General features: G+C 36.5%; 1 protein-coding gene across 1 annotated transcript; it reads right to left on the reverse strand.

The window, feature by feature from the left end:
* Positions 1-846: 846 nt before the first annotated feature.
* On the reverse strand, positions 847-26,560 carry CDC7 (cell division cycle 7). Its single transcript, XM_019626968.1, has 12 exons — positions 26,435-26,560; positions 26,149-26,345; positions 17,620-17,703; positions 15,324-15,459; positions 12,070-12,163; positions 11,844-11,986; positions 10,690-10,942; positions 9,974-10,069; positions 9,037-9,215; positions 8,145-8,227; positions 5,176-5,325; positions 847-1,732 (listed from the first exon to the last, which is right to left on the reverse strand). The coding sequence occupies exons 2-12, from the start codon at positions 26,264-26,266 to the stop codon at positions 1,365-1,367; spliced, it is 1,704 nt and encodes a 567-aa protein (XP_019482513.1). The 5' UTR covers positions 26,267-26,345; positions 26,435-26,560; the 3' UTR covers positions 847-1,364.
* Positions 26,561-26,633: the final 73 nt, after the last annotated feature.

A 26,633-nucleotide genomic window follows, 5' to 3' on the forward strand; every position in this document is an offset into this window, starting at 1 on the left:
GGACATTCGAGTTTGTTTTTTTAAACGATTAGAGCATGAGAAGACAGAGCAGATCAATGGTAATGGTTCATACATACATATATATATATACATATATATATATATATATGTACACACACACACACACACACACACACACACACACACACACACACACACACTATGCTTACCAAATCGAGTAAATAGATGTACTGTCCACTGTTCAAAATAACAAAATGAATGTTTTATGTCCCTAAGCTGTTTCTATACTCTACAATCACTAAATGGGAAACTTCTCAGCAGACCAACATGCCCAGACTTATATCCCACAGGAAGTCTGATATGCTGTCGGTTATTGCTATATATCATTTTGGAATGCAGTAATACATAAACCTCTCTCCTGGTCCTTTCCTATTTTGCCTACTTCATTCATTATCGATCTCTCTTCCCATCCCACCTAAGACTCCAATAATCAACCTTCTCTGAGCAGGACCAACTTAGTCAAAACAGAATACAAAGATCTGGATGGCTCTAGGCAGAGGGAAAATCTCCAGTAATAGTCTCAATTCTGTGTTCACTTTTCCTTCTAGCAGCCACCTAATTATTCCTAGGTGTGAAAAAAAAAAAAAGGCCACATTCAGAGAAAAAGAAATAATTTTGGACTATCAATCTTCACCGTGGTCCCATGACTTCCCTTTATCAACCATTAAGTTTTCAACTGTAAACATAAGCAATATTCAGCAAAGCACCCTGAAACTTTGTGGAAAGCACCGCATAATTTCCAAGGAGAATGTATTAAGGTGCGGGTAAGAGCAGGCAGAAAACCCGAGAACCCATTAAAAAAAAAATGGCAATTCACACAATAAATGCTTTCACAACATACTTTTAAATGGATCAATTAAATTCAATTTTAAGTGATATCCTCATTTTCTCATTGTTTAGTGTTCATAAAAGGCATAATGTAAGGCTCTAGAAGAGGAAATTATTTTCTTAACCTACAGAATAGTTAGAGCACCTGTACCAGCTTGAGTCTTCCAACAGTACACATAGTTCATGGTTTGAAGAAACGAATAAAGTAAGCTTTTTGACTCACTTAATCCCTAAAACATCCATTAAATTTAAGACTTGCACCTTGAATCCCTATGTACTAGGCTAAAACTGCCCCTTTTTCTGTACATTGCAGTGACAAATAATTAGGGAAACTAAAGAGCTGATTCTCCTTGGGCAGATCTAACTCAAAAATCATGTTATTAGTAATCTAATCCAATTTTAGAATAAATTATTCATCTTGCCCTGGTCTCTAAATAAGAACTTATGGCTGTACAAAGAACTCTTCCGCCCCACCTCACGATACACAACAGCAAACATGAAATGAAGAACAATAATTACAAACTCATATCTTTAAAAAACGGATGCAACAAAGCTCCTTCTGCTGTTATTCTTGAAGCTGGATTTAGATCTAGAAGTTTATCAAGTAGGTCATAAGCTTCATCAGGTACCTCATTCCAGCCTTCCAGATTGGTAGTATACACATCAATATGAGCCCCACAGCCATTTCTGTTCCCTTTACACAGCGAATCCCCTGAATGCTGTGCTTTAGTTGTCTGTACGAGGTGAGAAGCTGGGTCATGAGAGGCAGGCCCTTGTACATTGCTTGTAAATTTGGGAGTGTCAGAATCTATACCTCTGAGCTTCTCACAGAGTTTTCTCAAGTCTTGTGCTGGGACTTCTTTGCTACACAATACTGATTTGCCTAAAAGAGAAAAAAATACACATCTTTTGTATTATTTGAATCAACAGAAGCCTCTCTCATGAGAAACATGCAAGCCCACCCATGTGCTTTATGGATATAGTTACACTGAGGATGAGCTAGACACCACAGGCTATTTTATAATAAGTTGCTTTGCATTACGCAGCGGAAGATCAAATCATATAGTGGGAGACAGTGAGTACCAAATAGTGACTTGCTAAAGTAGAACTGCCAACTTCGCTAGTTTCATTGTATCCTTCTGTAATCTTTAATCAGCTGCAGCTTCCATTCCCTCTCCCCTTTCTAAACGTCTACATGCCTTTGACTCCATGGTTCCTGTCTTTGTCTAGGGTGCCCTGCACGCCCCCACGTGCCCAGGATACTCCACTAGGCTCAAGAATGACCTCTGTGGGGCCTGACACTCTCAGGGAGTTGATCCTTGTAAACTTCTGTTGTGCCCTGTGAAGATTTCTACTATTACTTTGGCCATCCTGTATTGTAACTGATAAAATGTCTGTCTGTCTCGCCTACTAGACTATGAGCTCTTTGAAGATAGGGACTATCTCATTTATCTTCGATTCCCTCAAACCTAGACCATGTTTGGTACATACTAGGTTCTCCACTAATGCCGGTGGGGCTGGACAAAAAGGCATTCGTCAGCCTTTCACATCATTGTTCAAATATCACATCCTTACAGATGCTGTCCCTGCCCAACCTATCCGAGACAGCTCAGCCCTCTGCACTCCCTTTCTCCTTTTATCTTTCTCAATACCACTGATCTGAATGACAGTATATACAGTATTTGTTTATTGTGTCTTCCCCACAAGAATTTAAGATCTATGAGAACAGAGACTCAACAATAGTACCTGGCACACATAAAGTTACAATAAATGTTTCTAAATGAATATGCAAACCAGATTTCAAGTTTTTAAAAAATATGTCTTTGACACACTTTCCCAAAAGATTATCAGACATAGGCAAAAATAAGTTAAGCACACAAATAGGCAATACTGTATTTATTATTTTTGCCTCATACTTCCTTATTAAACAGAAATGTGGCTCTAAACAATGAGTGGCACAGCATAGATTCCTTTCTAGGGTATTTGTTAACAATATGGATTGTGAAAGCAATTAATATAGCTCTGGCTAATATAAAGTTACTTTTACATATTCTGATCTAACTACTGGATTGATGTATTAAGGTAGGTGGCAAGGTAGGCAGGGAGACAAAGGAAACAAATTACCAAAAACTAAGTTGGTTGAGGATACCTATGTCAATCCTTTTTACTTTTAAATCTATTTAATCATTCCTATTCTCTCTAGAAAATTATAGCCCAAGAAGAATAGTTATATAGTCTTATTCCTTAATTTAACGGCTACTCTGAAGTCATGAGATAATAAACACTATGTGTTATAGCATCTTCCCAAGTTATACACTATGCCTAAATTATTTTTTTATATATCCAAAGAGAGGGCTCATTATTCAGGGAAAATAATTTAAACTAATATATTCAATCAAAAAATATTTTGTCTTTTGAATTTATTTGACACAACTCAACAAGTACTTAATGACAATCTACGATGGGGTCAGGTCTAGGAGTTGAGGACAGTAGGGGCAGATTACACATAAGACAAGAGAATTAGAAGTATTCTCACTGCTAACTGCAGGTAAGACATTTCTTTCGATCATAAAGAACACTGTCATGGTTGCTCAAGTTTTAAGTCCTGTATTCAAAAGTTACAGGAAGATTTGACTGAAATAACTATAGAAGTCATACTAATAAAACTGAGCCAAGTGCTACATCGCATTATTTTTTAAGGATGAGAACAAGCATTACAATAATAAATCTCTAAAAGCCTTTGCCTGCTACCATGACATTTGTCCTGGAATGTTCCTGTGTCAGATGTTGTACTTCCACTGTTGATCCTCATTATAACTGCAACTATAGATGGGGGTCGGGGTTTAAGCTCTTCAACAAAATGTTTTGGTGTTCTCTGATAAATTTCATAAACTCATGGAGTTATTCACTATTAGATGAAAGTTTTCTCAATCAGTTGAGAATAAACATACGCATGTAAGAATGCCATTTCCAAGGTGTCAATGTTGCTTTCCACTCATGGTCACTTTTCCCTTGCATGTATGTATTACTTCACCTTATTTTCCTTAGATAAAATTTTCTTATAATAGGTGTTAAGAAAGATACAAATTGTGGATTGACTTTGCTGCAGAAACATTTTTTAGTAAGCCTCTATGATGAGGCTTTTTTCACAGCCACCACTAAGTTTTTCTGGTGGATCAGACCACGGCACTGGTGCCTGGGCAAGGGACCATTATGACCATTATTTTCTTAGTCATAAGTAGTTCCTTGTCAAAACCACTTTTTTTTTTTTTTTAAACTAACAAGCCTGGACCCTTCCTACATATCTTATTTTTCTGAATCCTAGTTTCCAGGAAGGTATGGGTTAAGAGAGGTGTATGTATTTCATGAAGCTCCTCAGATAATTCTGATTGCTCCACTGATTAAGACCCATTGATCCAGGGGCTGAGCATAAGGTGGCCAAGCTACTCTTGGGGCGGGCCGACTGCAATTCTGTCCGAAAGGGGTAGCACGCTGACGCAATCACACCCATCCACTTTAGAAAGTATTAACTAAAATGATGCATGGAGAATAAACATAAGGTGGGCATTTGAGTTCAAGTTGTTGGCTATAGCAAGGCTGAGATAATTCTCAGGTACAGTATGAAGAACACTGTGTATCCCAGTCTTTTTTTTTTTTTTTTAGCTGAGCCATCCTGCTACCTATTGGCAGCTTAGTGGCAGCTCAGCTCGGGCTGGGCATCGAAGTATCCCAGTCTTGAACTACAAGAACTTTGTATAGTTAAGGAGATGACTTCCCATGTCCAATATCTGCTTACAATGATTCTGTTCTCTTCTCTGCTATCCTAACCCTAAGGTACCTGATAACTAACACACATTCTACTATCTTCCCCACTGTTGTCCTTATTATGTTGTATTATAATTTACTGTTTGTTTGTTAGTATAGACTAAGGTCATTTAAGGCAGGTCCAAGACACGTGATGCTTAATACACAATAAACAAATTAAAACATATTATTAAAAATATTTATGTAATTAAGTCAAACCATAAGGAGTTAAGATTTTATCCCTTATTCTTTTACTTAAGATTATAAAGTTAAACTTTAAATATTGGAGAAGTGTAGCACTTTGTGCTTGATGAGATTAAAAAATTGTATGAATAGAAGTGATGAAAATTACTTTTTTACACATGCAATTAATTTTTAAGCAACTAAGAAATCTTCCAACATCTGAGAACTTTATGAATACAGAATGTTTATTTGAAAAGAAAATTTCATAATAATGTATTAAGTAATTTGTAGGAGATAATCAAAAGCATTTGTTTTGTTCTATAACATAAAACTGCTTACCAAAAGTTTTAGCAGCCTGGATAGTTTCTCTGGATCCACGAATTGTCATAATTTGAGCCAAAGCAGTTAAATCATCACTTGCTTTATAAAATGGGTATCGTCCACTAAGCAAAGAAAGGAATATGACACCTGCAGACCACATGTCAATTGCTGTAACAAAAAACAAATTTTAGAAAATCCTAAATCTGCAATTTTATCATCTGTATCAGTAGTTCTCAACCTTTACTGTACATTCAAATCACCTTGAAAGCTTTAAAAAAAAATTGTGATATCCAGGCCCAATCCCTCAGAGATTCTGATTTAACTGTTCTGGAGTAGGGCTCAGGCATCAGTATTTTTTTAAAAGTTCCCCAGATGCTTTTAATGTAAATTCAGGATTGAGATTCCATGGTTTAACAACCTTTAATACACAATATGTTTTCTTTCTTGAGCACCATTGTTGGTAAATTTAAAAGGATATTTCACCATTAGAAAACAAAAAGTAAATGCATATTCTATAAGATCAAAAGAAATCCAAAAATAGCTAAATGGGAAAAAAATATAGATGCTCCTTAAAAATTACACACTACAGTAGTAAAAGTGGTTCATTTTAGTGCAAAGTATTTAGCATTAGAAGTGCTTCTTCAGCCAGGTGCTAACCCTAACTTTTGCTACAGAAACTTTAATATCCAGAATTTTGGCAGTTAAGATTAAGACCAGCTCAGCCTCATGTTAAGAAACATTTCTTTTTTCTTAGGGACATCTTCTGTCCTGTTGACCTCCCAGTATCACCAAATTTGCTCTCTATTCCCTTGGTCAGAGTATCATTTGCCTTTTGTGGTTCCCTTTGTACCTCTGCCTGCTCCTTGAAAGTTTTCTCCAAGCCTCAAGCGCTGAGATTCCCAGAATTCCAAGCTCTTCTCCCTTATACTCTCCCTGATTAGCCCATCTACTTCATGGCTTCAACTACCATTTATAAAATGATGACGCTCAACTGTATTTCCAAATCAGGCATCCCTGAGTTTCAGACTTACTTTTACTCTATTGGATATCTCTATCTGGATGTCCCCAAAATACCATATTTCCCCATGTATAAGACACACCCTTTTGTGAAAAATTTGGGGTCTAAAACCTGGGTGCGTCTTATACAGTGGTTGTATAAGCGCAAAAACAAGCGTGAAAAAAGCGGGAAATGCAATTAAAAAAATCTACAACCACTGTATAAGATGTACCCAGTTTTTAGACCCCAAATTTTTCGAAAAAGGGTGCGGCTTATACATGGGGAAATACAGTACCTCATAAAACTAATTATGCCCCAACAGTATCTTTTTTTTTTTTTTTTAAAGATTTTCATTGGGGAATTGGGGGATGGGAACAGCGCTGGGGAATTGGGAGAAGGGGAACAGACAAGTTGCTGTCCTGTTTGTTCTTCAGTCTAGTTGTGGAGGACGTTGCTTCACCGGCCCAAGTTGGCACCATCATTGCGCTCTTCCCAGGCGAGGCAGATCAGTCACTGGCTTCTGGACGGCAGTGCTGGCCGCTCATGCTGGCTGCTGGCTGCCATGACTCACTGCAGCCCAGCTCCAGGTTGAGCTGTTGTTCAGCATCTTAGCTGTAGAGGGCAATGTCACTGGCCCTCATATGTGGGACCTGAACCGGGGCCCTCTGGGGTCCCAAGCCAGCTCTTAACCAATGCGCCATTCGGCCGGCCCCGCCCCCAACAGTATCTTACCCTGTAAACCAGTTGCTTCTTTATTCTCCACCTTGGTCACTGGTACACATCTAAGTCCCCCAGGCTAGGAGGCTGATAAACATCCTGGATGCCCTTTCCCTCACCACCCCCCACCCTAATCCACATCCAATTATCCTCCAAGCTCTGCCTTTCCAATCCTTCACTTTTCTTTTCATTCCTAGTACTAATGTCCTCATTCAGGATTTCATCCTCTCACCTGGACTACTGCAGGCCCCCATTCTCCAAAATCTATCCTCTCTACACACCTGCCAGATAATCCATCTAGAACAAAAAGTTACCATCTCTTTTCCTTGATAACCTTTTAACACCTACAGGATACAGTCCAAGCCATTTAACAAGTGTGACCTGACCTTGTCTACCTCTTCACAGGTTTATTTCTCGTCAATCCTTGATTCTTGCTACACTAAAATTTTATTGTTTCCTGTATGACTAGAGCATGCTGTTTCTTGAGTTTCTCTGCTCATGCCTCAATGCCAACCCCACACCAATTTACATTCTCTTCTCAGAAGTTCTCTCTTCATGAACTTTCTTCCAAAATCCTTTCAGGTATTTCAGGTATCTCCCTAAAATACCTTGTATAAAGTTTTATATCCATACTCAATGGGTTATTTTATAATTATTTGAAAATGTGTCCTCATTAGAGTATAAGCAGATAGTTTCACGTGTATTGTTTTTTGTATCATTAGCAAGCACAGAATACACACAATGCATAAATGCATTTCTTTAAATTCCATAATCCAAGTGAATGGTAGGATTCATCTATTTGTTTCCTGTGCTCCAGTTCCATAATTTTTTCTTTTCAAAAATGTTTTTAATGCTATTCTACTGTTTTCAGAGTAACAAAAAAATAATTTAAATGGAACACACAATCATATGTGTACCACAGCAAAGTTTTGAGGCATTATGCAAACAGATAAAATGCTGCAACTCTTAAGTTAGCAAAGACCACTAAACAGTTTCTTCCACCACAAAGATGATGTTAACAAAATTCCTGTTAAAATCATCTTGTAAATAGATAAGCAAAATGTGATCTATTAACAAAAATTGTTCTAAAAAAAAGGCAACATTAGGATTAGAAACTTGCATAAAAACTATTATCTTTAAAAATGGGATTACCACTATGTAATTTAATTAAAAGCAGAAGAGCTCAAATATTAGTCATAAATAAAGTACATAAAATAAAATACTCCTGGGACAATCGGTTTTAATTAGGGTCTGTATTTCCAGTGCAACATACCTGTAGTTTGATTGGGGCACTTCGTCAGGACCTCTGGTGCTCTGAATCCTGGTGTACCCGCCCTAGGGGCAACCTGTTGCCGCCTTATGATGAGATAAGATTTTTCTAGTTATGCTAAAGTTTAATTATTTAAGACCAAAAAATAACATTTATCAATTTAGTTCACAATAAATTCTGCCTTGATACCTATTTAAATAAATAAAAGTTATTATAAAGCAAATGGTAATTCAGTACAATGAAAATCATAAATTTCGTTTCCACAGATCCCTCCCAACTCCCTCAACTAGTTTCCAGTCCTTATTCCAGAAAAGTTTTAAGGTAACTTTCAGCCATAAAAAGAGGTAATAGATGATAAAAACCATAACAGAAAAATAGAATACAACAGAAATTCAGAGGTACGAAAATTTATTTCTGTTGAGAGTGATACACTTATTCACTTATATTCTTGAGTTAATCAGGAAAGGCTCATGAAAGCCAAGTCCTGAAGTAAAAAAAAATTTAAGTGACAAAGAGTTGGAGATGGGAGTGAGAGAAGAGCTCTGTTATTTGGTTCTGGTTTTTCTACATTGGCAGGAAGAAAGAAAACAAAAGATTAAATCAGCCAGCAAAATGTGCAATTCTCAGATTCCAAGAAAGCTATTCCACCACCAAAATTATTTGCATATAAGAGCAAATGTGTTTTCCAAAGAGCATATGCGTGTCAAGTGAACAATACATGACAACAGTTATCATTTGCTCTCCAAGGTATTATTAATTCTGCATCAGTGCCTATGTGGTTGACACAACTGTGTTATTTCCTTTGGCTCAATCAATTATACACCAAAATCGAGGCCATTTCTGACCTTGTCTAGCAGCATTCTTGTGATTTTACAGCACCATCACAACACATTACCTTGAAAGGCAAATACTGCAAACTTTATCTGTTGCGTAACAGTCACAGGTCAGGCTGGCTGGGCAAGAACTGGTAGTTTTCTTCAGCACACCACTATTCACAACTTTGGTAGAAACAGCCTTCTTTTTTGCGGCTACCTTTTTAGACAGCACATCTACAGTCTTTGACTGCTTCATAAACTGTAAAAGAAAAGTCATATTTTCTATTTTCATGACATTTAATGATGTCTTCAAATGCTACTGTGGCAAAATGCAATAGTGGATGCCTAACTTTTAAAACTGCTGCATGTACTATTGGATTGTAAACAAACAGTTCTCTATTAAAACATTTAAGGTCTTTTTAGGTTTTTCTGCTAAATAAACATTTTAAAATTTACTAAGTAGTCCTAGTTTGGTAAATATTTGACTTACACTTTATTAGAAACTTTTCCTGGTATGTTACAGAAATATTAAACAGTTACATTCTAGTGTCTAACTCCATTTCAGAACTGTAAACTGCACAATTACATTGGCTAAAATCAGAATTTTAATTTGTTGCTCATGCTATCTAGCTGTTACAGGATATCTTAAATCAATTTAAAAACATTTAACGTTGATGACAATTTTATAAACATCTTTATGCTATCAACTGTGTGTCAGAAATATGTCAGTTGTGGGGAGTTCACATTCTAGCCAATCAGAGAATAGGCATTCATGTTCCAAATGTTCCTTTAGAGGGAGAGCAACAACAGTCAGCTAACGAAAAATTCCACCAGAAAAATTCAGGAAAAAACTGGATAAAATAAAAGTGTTGATTAGATGCTCAAGGTAGTAATACCTTCTGCGGAAGCAACTCCTTTTAAAAACTTCCTGATAATAAGTGCTGATCTAGCCATTCCCTAAAATTCTCTTTAGTGAACGACTAACTGATGATTACACTATGAAGCTACATTACTTACTTTCACTGCAGGGCTCTCATGTGAAATGGAACTGTGTATATTGAAATCTCTTTCTCCAAAAACAGAGCGCTGGACAGAAAGGCCTACAGATCCCTCCTACAATACCAACAAAAACAAGGAAAATAAGGATTATATCTGTAACACTTTCTGCCAGCTGTACTCTGCTATAGTTTTAAAAGAGTTAAGTGACATGAAACAAAAACAGCTGCATCCAAGTCATTCTCAGGCACCAAAACACTTCTGTGAAAGGAGAAAATAGTCTATACAGAACTCTTGACACCCATACAATGTTATCACAGTCCACAGATATATGTTACTAATAAAAGGGAAAATCCACCTGCATGGATGTTACATTTTGCTGTGCAGCTAAAATGGAGATAGACACTTCGGAATATTTCTCCTGTAACTAATGCTTTCTTTTAAAAAGGATAATTAATCTGAACTTTATAACATGCAGGGAAAACTTATTCTTTTCCATTTTGTTATATAATATAATTGGTAATTACAAAGCATCATAAATCTATGAAGTATGTTTCAGTTTTAAAATAGTAACATGATGTTACAAATCTTAGTGAAAATCTAATCAATAGATAACAAATGTAAAAAAAAAATTATTTTAAATTGCAAGTATTATCCTAGTATTACATCTCCCTCTGTTGGATGAAGGAGTAATTTCTAAAACTGTGTTAGTACTTAAGAAATAAAAAAGGTAGAACCTTTCCATCTTTTCCTTGTTTAATCTGAATTTGTGTATTTGTGTAGAGCCTTTTAAAAGAGTCTTTTATGGTGAGCTGCTGATCTCGCTCCTTAGATGCTGTTGGTCCACTTAACGAAAACTTGTTTCCGGTGATTGGATGGGATTTACATTGTGAACAACCTTCCTGCTGAGCTTCAGACTGAACAAATTTGAGAAGCTCTATTTTTGTATCATGGGTTCCTTGGGCTAAACCAAAGTCTACCAAGGCATACCTAAGAAATAAAAGAAAGCATTTTTTACTTCTCTGTGACAATTAAAACTTAGTAACATTGTAATAAGCTCAAACTATATTCATACAGAAACTGATTCTTTGGGGGATCAATTAAGAATTTATAACATTCTTGAAAAAGGAAAAGAAAAATAAGTTTGACAGACAAGGTAAGGATTTTAATAGCTAACAAGGATAGAAAAGTAAGGAAAGAAGTATCCCCCACCCAAAAGAAATCTTTTATCCCCCTTTTCCATTGGTCTGTACTGTCTAGGTAGACAAGGAACGCAGGATATAAACATAATCCTTTCTTCTCTGAGGGTGGCAGAGATGTCATTATAGCAGATAATTTTTAATTAAACAAGTTTAAAAGAAATTAAAATCATAGTTTTAAAATCTGACTTAATTAAAGAAAACTAAAGAGAAAAGTCAGGAATAGAAAGGCCCAAGGAAAGAAGTTATAGTTCTATTCATTCTTCTTACCACACTTAAAATGATCCAATGTAAACAGTATTTAAGTTTTCAATGCCTCTATGTATATAATCAGCATAAAAAATACACATAAACACAAAACTTAGTGTTGAAACAAAAAATTGGCTTTCATGTGGTCAATCCCTTCATTTACTGAAAAGAAAAATAAAGCCCTGAAATAAGAGAAATGTGTAAGGTCAAAAGGACTAGACACTTTCTAAGTTTCTTTTAGCTAACTGTTATTTCCTTTGAGGCAAGGAACATCTAATGACGTATTAGTACAATTTTATGTTCTTCTTCACTGTATTTTCCCTCTCCTATCACAGAAAAAAATCTGTGCATAGCTGTCGCAGTATGTTCTATGTCTAAGAGATGGATCCCATAGCACAAATTCACTCAAGCGTAAATATTTTCTGGTAACTTTCCATACTTACTTTTTCAGGCGCCTATTATATAAAAAATTGCTGGGCTTCACATCACGGTGAACAATACCAAACTGATGAATGCGTTTCAAAGCTTTGAACAGATTAAACATATATTCCCGTACTTCATGAAAGGAAAGAGAATTCAAGATGTCCTAAAATAAAGTTATGAATAAGTTCATAAAATTTTTTCATTAAATATTAAGTTAATAAAAATTCAAGAAGTAACAAAACCTACCAAAAAGGATTCATGCTCCAGATATGGCATAGCAATAACCACATGATCATTTTTCCTAAAGCAGTATTTAACTCCCATGACGTTGTCTTGCCCCCTAGTGGAAAAATGCAAAGTGAACTTTAGAGGAAAGGTCAAATAAACCAAAACTTTATACCTATTTTAGAAAACAATAAAATCCTGCAATTTTATTAATGCATAAATAATGCTAGAAGACAAACTTAAAATCATCATCATATAGGACAGTATACACATTCAACTGACTTGTACAAGGTAGTTATAAAAATAGCACTAGTTATGAGGTTACTATACTAATCAAACATGATATAGTTTTAATTGGAGAAGTCACAGAGTGAGAAGGAAAAGATGAATAACAAGAATGAATTAACAAGATGTAAGTAGCAGGTAAGTTGGTAATAGTAATGAATAAATTTTTAAAATTTAGCTAACCTTTACTAAGCATTCACTATATGCCAAGCTCTGATCTAAACACTTCACATCTACTAACAAGTTCACTTCATCATCACAATGACCCTATGAGAACGGTGCTATTATTTCCTCCCCCTTTTCTACAGACAAGGAAATTGAGGCTCAGAGAGGTTATGGAAGTTCCCCCACTAAACCAGTGTGCCATGGAGCCAGGATTTGAATCCAGGTAGTTTGCTCCAGGGCTATGCTCACAACCACTATGCTACAATACACCTCATAAAAGATGAGGAAAATGGGGTAAAGTTGATTTCCATGGCTTTGAACCTGAGTAAAATAACATGGATTATCAACAAAATATGTAGAGAAATCAGGAAAAGCAGCTTCAAAACCAAGACCTCATCATTTTGATAAAGACATCTAGGTATGGAACTAAGTCTTAAGTGAGAAGTCAGTGACAGTACTTGCACAGAAGTGATACATAAGGCTGTGAAAATAAGAAAAAACTGAACCTTGGACAAGTTTCTCAAGTTGGAGGGTAAAATAAGGAAGAAGAGGCAGAAAGCTGATAGGGATGCCACGAAAGTGAGGAGTTTTGAAACAAGGGGTGATCAGCATGGAGATCAAAAAGAGTAAGAATTGACGGAAGGCTTTTAGTTTGGCAAAGAGGAATTAACTGGTCATTTTTCAGAGAGCAATTTAAGTGGAAAGGAAGAGGTAAAACAGGATTTAAGGAGGGGAAAAAGGATACAACGAAAGCAGAACATAAAGACGATTTGCCTGAAATATCTGGCAAAGAAAATTTAAAAAAACTAGCGTGGAAGCTAGACGGGAAGAAAGATCACATATAGGCTTTTAGTGTGCACTGTTTTGAAGTACAGGGAAAGGAAACATGGCAGAGGGAGAAATTTAAAATGTGGAAAAAGGAATGGTCTTATTCAAGGGACAAGAATGTATGTAGTCATGCATTAGAGAGGCAATCTCATCATCCTCTTGTCTTCTATAATAAACAGAAGGGTGAAACAAAGAAATAGGCTTGTTCATTTATTCTTTAAATATTTAGCAGGCACTGTTGTTATTGGCCAGAGACTTTGTTAGACATTAGGGATGAAATGGTGAATTAAAATTAACACCATTTCTGCCCTCATGGAGTTTACTATCTAGTAGATAATACAGATAATAAACAAGGTAACAAATAATTATAGAAGTTTTAAAAGAGATCAAAAGGTGTTGTGACAATAAAATATAGGAGAATCTAATTTAATCCAGAGAAGACCTCTTTGAAGTGGTGCCACTCCTGCTCAGATCAGAAAGATGAGTCGGCACTATGAGGGGGCTTCCTGAATGGGGAACAGTATGGCGAGGAGCCCTGAGGTAAGAAAGCTCTTGAGACAAATTTGAGGAACTAAAGAAACTGGAGCACAGTGAGGGAGGTGAGAAGACTGGCATGAGATAAGGTTCAATTTTTTTTTTTTTCTTCAAAGTACCCTGAGAAACTATCAGAAGATTTTAAGTGGTGGAGCTAACAGTACCCAATTTATATTATGTGCATGCATATTTTTATATTTTAAAGATCATGCTTGCTATTTTGTAACCATGGGAGTAAGTGGGTAAGAGAAGAAGCAGGCCATTATAGTAATCTAGGCTTAAAGTAGTGGTTGAGAAGGCAGAAAAACATGGATGAGTTTTTAGATATATTTTGGAGTCAAAATGGCCAAGACTTAGTGATGGATGTGGTTTAGGAGAGAAATGGAAAAACAGGATGATTACTCGGTTTCTGGCTTGAGCAACTGAGTAGATGGTGGTGACATTTGCTGAAATGGGTAAAAACAGGGTGTTGCAATAGGGGTTTTGTGGTTTTTCTGGTAGGGAAACATGGATTAAAATTTAGTTTTTGGCATGTTATATTTGAGATGTTTATTAGGTACCCAAGTAGAAATGTCAAATAGGCAGGTATTTAAAGTCATGTGCAAATACACGATCCTACCTAGGGAGGAACTCCAATATTTAGAAGTCAGGTAGAAGAGGAAGAACTGGCAAAGGACACCGAAAATGAAAGGCCAAATAAAGCAGGAAGAAAACAAGGGGTATGTGACAGTGCAGAAGTCAGAAGATAATGGTTTTCAAACCAATTATGTTAAACATGGCCTAGAGTTCCTGTGAATAGAAACAGGAACTGACAAAATGAAGTCATGGTTGACTCGACCTAAAGGAGTTTTAGTTTAGCAAAGAGAGCAGCAGCCACACTCTCTGAGTACTGAAAGGGCGGTGTGGAAGTGAAAACAGCACATGTAGATAATTTTTGAGAAGTCTGACTAAGAAGAGGAGCAAAGAAATGATGGAGCAGCTGGAAACGGGATGGCAGTACAAGGGGGACAGGAGATGCTAGGTCATGTATGTTGAGAGGAATGACCTAGCAGAGAGAGAGACCAATGAGGAAGACATGCCAGATGATGATTCTGTTGTTCAGATTAAAATATGAAACGAGGGTGTCTATAGCTGGGAAGATGTGAAATACGAGTTTTCCACATTTAAAAAAAATATCTAGACCATGGATGCCAAAGCTTATGATTTAGCAAGAAGATGAGAAAAATAAGTGGTAAAAGAACAGGAAGCCAAGCTTAGCCCCCAGGGAAATCCTCTTTTAAAATTAATATAAATTTAGCTAACCATTCCAAGGTTAGAGAAAAAGTACTAGCAAATTGCAAACACCTGACAAAGAATATGTTTAATTAATGGACAATCTCATCATCCCTGTTAGATATCTACTTAAAATTTGTCTTAAAAATTATATACAGCCAATTCAATTAAAATGTCTTTAAATTGCCTACCCAGCCACTGTTAGGCACTGAAGTTCAGCTGCAATCCTTATAGGATGACTTGTTGGAATTAAGTGTTTTAGAGCAATTTTCTCTTCAGGTCCTACTTGTAACTGTGCTGTGGCCAAATAAACAGAGCTGAAAGTGCCTATAAAATAATTTATTAGATTTTTCAATATTTGGTTTTCAAAAATGTTAATAAAACAAGGCTAAAAATAGATCATAAAAACTGTTTAGAACCCATAAAATTATCATAATCTATCATTAATATTTTAATAACAATGAACACAAAGAGCAACACATCTGTGAATACAACTTATTTTCAATTTTTAATAAATTCTGTCTTCAGTTCTTTAGGACATACTACATTAATTTAACCAAACTTCTATAGTAAATCTGTTTAACTGGGTTAGCATAATATATTTCCATGGTCATGACTTGTTCTAATAAGTATATTTCCATAATACTGTCATTTGAAATTACTTTCTTAAGACTTGGACACAGGTATGTTAGAAGTATAATAGAAATGGTAATATAGTCTTAGGTGGAAAAAAACTACAGAAACACCTGGGCTTTTAAATTTAGCATTCAAGTAATTAGAAAAAAATAAAGATTTGGTGGTCAATTAAATTTGAGAAATACTGAGTTAAAACAAATTGATAATTTTTTTTACGACAAAATTTTCCAGAGCCTTTAATGTGTTCATCATGAATAACCAAAAGGGAGCTATACACATTACATTTCCCAAACTTATTTAGCCTTAGAACACACTCCTCCCCCTTCAGAAACAGTTATCAATTTGTTAGGACGCCACTGTTTTCCAGAACAAAGCTTTTGAACACTCAAAAAAGGTAAGGAAAAAAATGAAAAGATCTGCTTCTTCTATCCCAAATCATCTCATCTTTTAATTACTCTGCCCCTGCTGACCCTGAAGTTTTCTAGTGTGACACTTTTCATTGTGAAAAGCAAGCAATGAAGTATATGGAAGTTTTGTGTTTTTTTACTATTTAGGTATTTCTCAACATAGCCACCAAAAAGTTCTATTATCTTTTTTTTCTTTTTTAAGCTGAGCCATCCTGCCCCCTGTTGGCAGCTCAGCAGCTGCTCAGCTTGGACCGGGACTTGAAATGCTGTTGCTCAGAGCTCAAACTCTTGAGCGATCTCTTAACCAGCTGAGCCACTCAGCCGGCCCTCTATCATCTTTTATCTTCTCATTCTCTTCACATCTATCTGCCTAATTCACCCTTCATTCAATCAAAATGATTGTCAGTCTTTCAATGGTATTTATGCTAATACTGACCATCCTATAAGTACTGTACTACTTTATTTCCATCATTTTGCCATCTTAGGTTTCATGTATGAGGTGTGATAAAAAAATACAGCGAATGTTAAAATTTAAAAAAATTTACTACAGTAAAAGACACATCGCCATTAATCGCCCTCAGAATACTCCCCCTCACTTGGAATACACTATCCCATCATCCTTGCCACTTTCTGAAGCAGTTCTGGAAGTCTTCTTTCGTGAGTGCCTTTAGTTACGCTGTCATGGCTGCATCAGTGTCCTGAATTGATTCAAACCATTTTCCTTTCATGGTCATTTTGACTTTGGGGAAGAGCCAGAAGTCACAAAGTGCCAGATCCAGTGAATAAGGTGGATGAGGACAAACCGTAATGTTTTTGACAGAAACTGATGTACCAGAAGCGATGTGTGACACAGAGCATTGTCATAATGGAGAATGAGTAAAGACACCCACAAAAGAGGACTTCCAGAACTGCTTCAGAAAGTGGCAAGAATGATGGGATAAGTGTGTTAGAAGTGAGGGGGAGCATTTTGAGGGGACTTAATGGCAATGTGTCTTTTACTGTAAACATTTTTTTTTTAATTTAAACATTCACAGTATCTTTTGATCACACCGCGTATGTTTCAATGTGCAATTCTACCTAACTACAATAGAGAGGAAAAAGATTTGGCTTCCCTTTATCAAATTTCCCAATCTGAATCTTACATTTTTCATAATAATCATTAATAACACATTATTAATATATCAGTACTTTTAATAGCATAAAAGTATAAAGATTAAAATAGGACTGTCCACTTTATACATTTATTTATTCTGTAATTCTTTCCAGGGATAAAAGAAAAACTGTTACCATAATAATATAAACATGGTCTTAATATTTTAAAAAGAAGTATATTTTTCAATAGAAAATAATAATAAACATCAAGATTAAACAAGGGAAACAGAAGGGAAAACAAAAAAAACCTTAAAAAGTATATAATAAATAATAAAGTATAGCCCCAAATTACCTTCTCCAATTTTGTCCTTAATCTTAAACACATTACCGAGCTGTGGTACAGCTTCATAAAGCTTCTCAATATCTTTTTTAACACCTATCAAAGAAAAAACAATTCATAGCTAAAATTAATGAGTGCATATTTTATGCTTTCTTAAATTAAAAAAACTCAACAAATTCGAAACCATGAATAAGTTACAAATAAACAAATAGGTATAAACAGCCTTAAAATCATGGTAAGAATCATTAAAATCCCATCATGTTGTTGTAACTCCCATACGCCTCTTGAACTAGGAGACAAACTGCTAAGTCCCAGAATCACATACCAAATTTCTACTACTCTGGAATTACTACATACTAACAGATACATTGTCACTGCCCACAGTACAACACAATGAAGAAGCTAACTTTAAAAAAATCACTAAACAATTTGTGCTATGATCACTAGATGGCATGACGAGGACACAATGCAATCTTCTTGAAAACTGTTTCCTTCCCCCAAGATATAAAACCTTCAGGCTTGGGAAAGCTTTGTGTATTGCATAGTCATAGTATTCCATCAGACAGTCGGTCTACTAATGCTCTCAGGCATGTCAAAAAACATTTTAAAAAATTGTTCCAATTACTAATAGTATCCTCTATCCCTGACAGCAGGTAAATTGCTACTTTTAAATAAATATAAGCTTTTTACAAAAACATACATGGTTAAAATACGGAAAGGTAATAATACAAAATGTAATAAACTACTGGGTATAAAAGAGAACTACATGCTTAAGTTATCAGATTTTATTCCCATATCTAGGCGAAACATCAGCTACTTTTTAAGTTATTATAATACTCCGCATAGTCTAATAGTTCAAGACATTTTCAAAGCACTGTCGCGTGTACTGCCATTTCAGATCTTCACAAAAGCACCATGATACTGGCAGAACAGGAATTAGTGCCCTGATTTTTCAGGTAAGGAAACCCTACCCAGGGAAGTTAAATCACTTGCCCAGTTTCATGGAGGTATTGCTGATAAGTCTGTAGATTCATTCATTTAACAAACACTGTGTTTTAACAAATGCTCAGCAATGGCCATATCATAAAAAATGAACTAATCTGGTGCAGCCCCTGTTCTCTCACAGGTTAACCTAGTAAAAGAGACAGATGTTAAAAGTCTGTTCCCCTCCCCCAATTCCCCAATAAAATCTTAAAAAAAAAAACCTCACTCTTTATACAAGACAATAATTGTAAGAGAGGAATGCACATAGTACTAGGTAGAAGCGGGGAAGGGAATGAATACTTTTGAAGGTGCCAGGAAGCTTCAAGTGACAGTTAAAACTGTATTTTGAAGCACTCACCAAGTAGAAAATTGGAAGAAGGCATTTTAGGAAGAAGGAACTATGTACACAAAGAAATGGAAAAGGAAAAAGGCATAGATTATTGCGGGGGGACAGTAGGGTAGAGGAAATAATGAAATTCAATGTGGCTGAGGAAGGGAAAAGAAGTGAAAGCCATAGAAGTTTTTAAGCAGGAAGATGACAAGTGGATAATTTGAGAGAGAGGAAGAACATTAAAAGCTGAAGAATAAATGAGAGGGTTTAGTCCAGTATTCTTCCCACTAAAGGAAATAGGAAAACTTACTTAAATTACCCTCACCTTCCCATGTGCTTCATAGGTATATGGGAGAAGCTTCATCATTTCAATATGAGACAATATAAAAGTAATTACGCATACCAGTTTTGGAGACAGGAGGCCTAAGTTAAAATTCTGGCCATCCTGTTTACCAGCCAGCATGACTTTCCTTGAGCACACAGCTTGTCTCTGTGAGCCTTAGTTTCCCCATCTATAGAGAAGGGGGTAATAACAGTACCCATGCCACTAAGATACTGTGAGGATTCAATGAAATAATATACATAACATAAGAGAAGCTTTTAACACAATGCCCGGCACATAGTAGATATTAAATAAATGATAGTGGTAATTCTTCCTGTTGTAGTTATTGTTATTAACATTTCTTTAGAGCTTTTGCTCTTATTATTCCCTCTGCTTCAAATTCTCTACCCTGTAACTTCATATGGCTGGCTAATTGTCACAGTCTCCTCTGACATCCTATTTAAATTAGCACTCCTCCCATTATTCACATTGTCCTGTTTATTGTCTTCAGAATACTTATCCACTATAAAATTATCCATTATAAAATTATTTGTTTGCTGTCACCTCCCACGAGAATATAAGCTCCACAATATAAGTTCCCTGTCTGTATAATTCACCACAGTACACTCGTTCTTAGGACAGTGCCTGGCACGTTTGTTGAATGAATGATTACCATTATTATGGCCACTCAGATAGATGTAGGGAAAAGAAAAAAAAAAAAAAGCAAAAGTTCAGAAGTTACAACAGAGTGAAGCCAAAACAGTAGCAGCTACCTCACTATCAGCTACTATACTCTAGAAACCAAAACCGAGGCCTGGGAAAAAAAGCAGGCTTTCTACCAGTCGTTGCCACAGTCCATTAGAATTTTTCCTTATGAGTGTCAATTCCAACCAGCTTCAAATTCCAGTGTCACAGGAAAGGCACCACGAATGGGTACTAAAACGCTATGTTCAAAAGTACATTTGATTCTAGGACACATTTTAACAACTCTAAAAGTGGGATGCATCTTATAAGTGTCAGCTAGCATCAAAACTTACAGAAAAGTGTCAGTGACTTGAAAATCAAAAAAACCACAAAGGAGCGAGCCTTCACATCGAACCATGAAGTGCCAAATGGTGGTGGGGAGGAGCAGCAAGGTGGTGAAGAAATCAAACGTAGGCCAGTTCCACACAACTGGGCTCTTCATAAGGGCCCATTAATAATGGCTTTAAAAAAATGGATTCACCAAAGAAATTCTGGGTCACAAATGTATAGAGACCAATATTTCTGAGGGGGGGGGGAATAGGACATCAATAACTCTAAGTACAAACAGGGATTCAGAAGAGACAGATCTGAAATATTTGTATTCCTTTTTAAGTATGTACCAGAGATCTACAATTATTTCTCTAATAGGTCTAAAAGAAGTCTTTCAATAAGTATAAAATTAAAAAATCATAGGCAATAAGAAAACATTGCATCATAGTATAATAGGCAGCATTTCTGAGCAGTATATAAAATGGTGTATCTTACAATCAATGGTGTTTAGATATGATGAAATATTTTAGGAACGCTGTTTGTACAATAGTATTATTAAATGTATTGATAATGCATTTATGTTCATGTTTTCGTTGTGTATGTGATTAATAGCAAAAGCTTTGTAGTACGATAGAATGGTGCTGTCCACTAATTTTGTGTGTCTATTTGAATTTAAATTAATTTAAATTAAATTAAAAATTAATTCCCTCAGTCACACTAGCCACATGTGACAACATAGAAACATTTCTGTTATCACAGAAAATTTTACTGGACAGCGCTAATATAAAAAAAGCTTAGAATCTAAAGATCTGGAATCAACTCCTATCATTAAACCACATAGTATTCAGTTTCTTAACCTGTAAAGGGGTTGATTAGATGAATTTTACCTTCCAACTACAATAATAGTCCATGGTTTCCCCATGAGTTCCACATTTTGGACCTGCCCTTTGCATAAGCATGAGCTGGCAGTTAGTAGAAATGCTGCTTAGCTGTTTGAAATCACCAGAAAGAAAATGTAAAAATACCGTAATGCACCAGCCATGTGAATTTGGCTTAATGTGCTTCCACAAAACTACTCACTTCCTATGTACTGTGTACTTACCTATAACAAAACTCTAAATATGTTTATGTTAAGGTTTCCTGTCACTACAGAACAACTATGACATTTTTAAACAACAATGAAACTTACTGACAACCAAAGTGAATATAAAATCCTCAAATTCTTAAGTAGGAGATGAAAGTAGACAGCAGAAGACATTCATTCAAAAGCTGGAAAATGGGCTGGCCGAGTGGCGTGATGGTTAAGAGCTGGCTTGGGACGCCAGAGGACCCCGGTTCGGATCCCACATATGAGGGCCAGTGACACTGCCCTCCACAGCTAAGATGCTGAACAACAGCTCAACCTGGAGCTGGGCTGCCATGAGTCGCTGGCGACGCGTCGCTTAGGCTGCAGCCCCTGCTGCAGTGGGTTGCCATGGGCTACTGTGTGTAGCCAGCAGCCAGCGTGAGCAGCCAGCAGCCGCAGTGAGCAGCCGTCCAGAAGCCGGTGACTGATCTGCCTCACCGGGAAGAGTGCAATGATGGTGCCAACTTGGGCCAGTGAAGCAACGTCCTCCACAACTAGACTGAAGAACAAAACGACAGCAACTTGTCTGTTCCCCTCCCCCCAATTCCCCAGCACTGTTCCCATCCCCCAATTCCCCAATAAAAATCTTAAAAAAAAAAAAAGCTGGAAAATACTACTAAAGGCAACAATCAATAAATACACTTTGAGGATTGAGGGAAGACCCTGAAAAGTCCACAAGCTAAAAAATTATTTAAATATTCCTATTTTATACATTAGGTCTATGGTTCTGTTTTGAAATTTACAGTGAATTTTTTTCAGCTACATAATATATCCAAGTTTTGATAACAGCAATAGCCTCCTTAACTATGCTCCCCACTTTCACTCTTGCTGGCTCGTAGTCTATATGTAACATAGCATCTAGACTACTCCTCAAAGCTAAGTCACCATATCACTATTTTGCTCAAACCTACTGTTTAACATCTTGCTCCACAAAGAAGCCAAAGAATTATCTACTCTCTCCACTCCTCTTTAACTTTACTCGCATCACCCTCCCACTTCCAGTCACCATGACCTCCTTGCTTTTCCAAAATGCTAGGCATGCTCCCAGCTCAGGGTCTTCCAGCTTGCCATTTCCTCAGCCTGGTATGCTCTTCTCCAGATAACTGCGAAACTCACTCCTTCACCATCTTCAAGTCTTAGTTCAAATGTTACCACCCTGATGCCTTCTCTGACCAATTACTGATTAAAATCACAATCTCTTCCCCCAATACTTATCTCCCCTTCCCTTCTACATTTACTTCACAGCACTTATTACTCTTTTTTTATTTTAAGTTTTTTTATTGGGGAATTGGGGGATGGGAACAGCGCTGGGGAATCGGGGGGAGGGGAACAGACAAGTTTCTGTCCTTTTGTTCTTCAATCTAGTTGTGGAGGACGTCACTTTCACTGACCCAAGTTGGCACCATCATTGCGCTCTTACCGGGGGAGGCACATCAGTCTCCGGCTTCTGGACGGCCGCTCACTGCGGCTGCTGGCCACTCACGTTGGCTGCTGGCTACATATGGTAGCCCATGGCAACCCATTGCCGCAGGGGCTGCAGCCTATGCCGTGGCAGGTGACTCACGGTAGCCCAGCTCCAAGTTGAGCTGTTGTTCAGCATCTTAGCTGTAGAGGGCAGTGTCACTGGCCCTCATGTGTGGGATCCGAACCGGGGCCCTCTGGTGTCCCAAGCCAGCTCTTAACCAATGCGCCACTCAGCCGGCCCAGCACTTATTACTCTTGAACATTCTATTTGTTTACTGTCTATCTCTTTCCACTAGATTGGGGGCATTGATTTTTGTCTGTTTTATGCATAATTTATCCCTAGCACCTAGTACCTGTACAAAATAGACATTTAATGAATATATCATAAATGAAATGCTGTCAATTACTTACCATGGAGTAAAACTGATACTCCAGGAATATATATATTTATTCTGGGGCTTCATATACTGCCTGATTTATACTGTATATAACTAGGGAGATGATATAATTTAGTCCAAACTGAGACACTCTTGAGAATAAGAGGGCACTGATAATAATTATATTGTGACAACAGGTATAAACTAGATCTGTCCCAAGCAAATCAAGATGGTACCTATAACCCATTTTAGAATCATGGGCTAAGAGCATCCATTTAACACACTGAAAGCAAGCCTTCCAGTATAGCTGAACAGTACGGAGGAGATACTCAGTGTATATACAGTTTATAGTTCATTCTTTCACTGAATAGATCTTTATCACTTGTTAAACTTGGCATATAGTAGGTACTTAAAGAAAAAGACTTACTGAAAGAATAAACATTTGGCCCAATATTACACCAGGTACTTTGTTCATGCAGCATTTTTCTTAATAGGAAAACAATCTAATGGTTCAACATGAAAAGGCAATTAAATAAATTATAGCATACTATGCAATGAACTATTAGGCAGTCATCTTAAATCAAGCTCTAGAATATTTAATTATATACGAAATGCTCAAGATATATATATTGCTAAGTAAAAAATGGAGACTAAAAATAAGTTGGCTAAGATCCCAATTTAGTTTTTTTTTTTTTTAAATGTACCTCCAGAACTAGAATTGATGGTTGCCAGGTAGAAGTACAAATTGCTAGTTATAAAAAAAGTCGCAGGACTATAAAGTACTGCATACGGAATATAGTCAATAATATTGTAATAACTATGTATGGTGTCAGATGGGTACTAGACTCATCTCAGTGTTGACTTTATAACTTATATAAATGTCTAATCATATGTTGTACACTGAAACTAATACAATATTGTATGTGAACTGTAATTGAAAAAAAAATTTTATATGTATCCGTACGCACAGGAAGACTAAAGGAATAAAACAAAATGTTAACAATGGAAATATTTGGATAGTGGGATAATATTTTCTTATTTTGGCTTTCTATATTTTCTAAATTTTCAATAAGCATGTATAATTTTATCATAAAAAGTTATAAAAAGCTGATAAATACCCCCAAACACAGGGCCACGCTATTCTTTTATTACACTAAGTATTTTACTTTATATCCTTGCATTAAACTATTCATTCAAATTTTTCAAGCACCTACTTTGTGCTGGACACTGTTAGGTTCTGGGAATACAAAGATATAGAAAAAGTCCTATCATTCAGAAGTTATTCCATAAAGGGAAAGTAAATCACATTAGATCATGAAACAGTTATGTGCTTGAACCTCATCAGCTTTCCTCCTTAAGTTACGTTTTTGATATAACTTTAGCTTTTATTTAGAGTCATATAAAAAAGACAGGATGTACCCATCCTGTTTTATAAATTATCAAAAGTACTGTTTATAATGTTCAATGTTCTGTTACATAGGAGCCACAAAACTTTAGAAACTGGAATAAAATTCACCCCACTCTAATTCCCAGATTTCCAGCATAACAGAACAGTAGCTTTCACCTGTACATAATGCTAGAATCAATTCAGATTCATCCATTCATATATTCTGCCTAATGTACAACATACATTAGGAGTTATATGAGATACTGTCTTCAAGGAGCTCGTGGTATAACTGAAGAGACAAAATACACAGAGTACTAAACACAAGAATAATACAATGACTGTGTTACTGTATTACGTGTCCAAAGGGAAAGCTAGACCGTGAAAAACGGGAATTGCACAAAAAAAATGGAGGGGAAGAGGGACAGCATCCATGAAACTGGATGAAAGTGGCATTTTAATATTATTCTAGTAGCAATGTACAGGATGCACTTGAGGATGAAAAAGTGAAAGCTGGCAGTTTAGATAAGAAACTCATAATTCAGGAGTAAAGTGTAAGGGAATAAATTAATGTGGTGGAAGTAGGAATAGGAAGAAAAGGCAATGCCACACATATTTAAAAGATAAAGTGGACATGGGAAGCAAATACAAAGCATAAATTGAAGACAATTCTATTGTTTCAAGCATAAATAGAATAATAGTGGCTTTTAGAACCAAAAATAGGGACATCAAGAAGAGTACTCGTTTTGACACCAAAGGTAAGTTTAGTTTCAGTCAGAAAGCAAAAGCACGTGATGTCATATTTTTCTAGGGTGAGGTTAAAGTCTATTTCATAGTGTATAAATATACAAGTATATCATGGACGAATAGTCAAAATTCTTTTGGACAAACACTAAATATGCTTAAGACAGAGATGGAAAAGATTTTGCTACCTTAAAAAAATAGTCAATTGCAACACCTCTAACAAATATTTATTAAAGACCTACTATGTCCCACGCACTGTGCTAGAATAGGAATGAGGGTGTACATTTTAGTGTACAAGATCAGGTATTGTTTGACCTACTCCTTTTCACTTCAAGGTCTGGGTTGAGGTCAAACAAGACTTCGTGATGTACACTGTGATCTGGTGCTATATCACTGCTGCAAACATTTATTTTTGTCACTGAATACTACTTTTGAATACTTAAGTGAAAATCCCTCCCACGTCAATTTCTAAATCCAACCGGAATGTAATATGTTGAGTAGACATAAGAACTTAAGTCTAGAAGAGAACCTCTAGTTTGGGCATCAACACTCGGTGTTCCTAGACAATCACTAACATTTACACCTTAGCAACTTCATCTGTGGAATGCCATGGTTGAACTAAAATCCCTCTAAAACGCAATCCAGTCCTAAATCTAGATCTTAGGAAGCTTTACTGATTTGTAAAAATGCTTTCATGTATACATACAACTCACTTTAAGATTCGGAAAGTTTTTTTTTTTAACTAACTGAAATGACTGAATTGTAGCCTGTACATCTTTGGAATTAAACACATACCTGGTGGTTTAAAATTCTGCTCATGTTTTTTTAACGAGCCATCATCCGCCTGCAACGGGTCACCCGAGGGAGAAAAAGCCATAGGTTCATCCACCTGAATCCCCAAAGACTCGTCCATCACAAAACCACTGGGATGCGAAATGCCAGCTAAGGGGTCATGCCCACAGGGGAGCAGAACAGCTGTGAAAATTAGAATACTGGAGAGGATGAGAAGTTTAAATCACTGACTGAACCGAGCACGGAAAAATGCCACTGCCCCCAAAGGGGCAAACATTTCAAAACGCACCAGATGTTCAAATCCCCAAAGGAAGAAAACTGTGGGCCATTTCTCAAGATTCCATTTGCTTCACTTTCATCTTCCAGAAATATCGGCAGGAAGCCGAAGTTAAATTCCTAGTGGGGGGAGCCTCCGGGTGGTGGGCATGCTGAGGATAGAGCCCTGTGATCAGCCTTGCCCTGGCACCAGCCTTCTGGCGAAAGGGACT

Source organism: Hipposideros armiger, unplaced genomic scaffold, assembly GCF_001890085.2.
Source record: "Hipposideros armiger isolate ML-2016 unplaced genomic scaffold, ASM189008v1 scaffold_696, whole genome shotgun sequence".
Classification (NCBI taxonomy): Eukaryota; Metazoa; Chordata; class Mammalia; order Chiroptera; family Hipposideridae; genus Hipposideros; species Hipposideros armiger.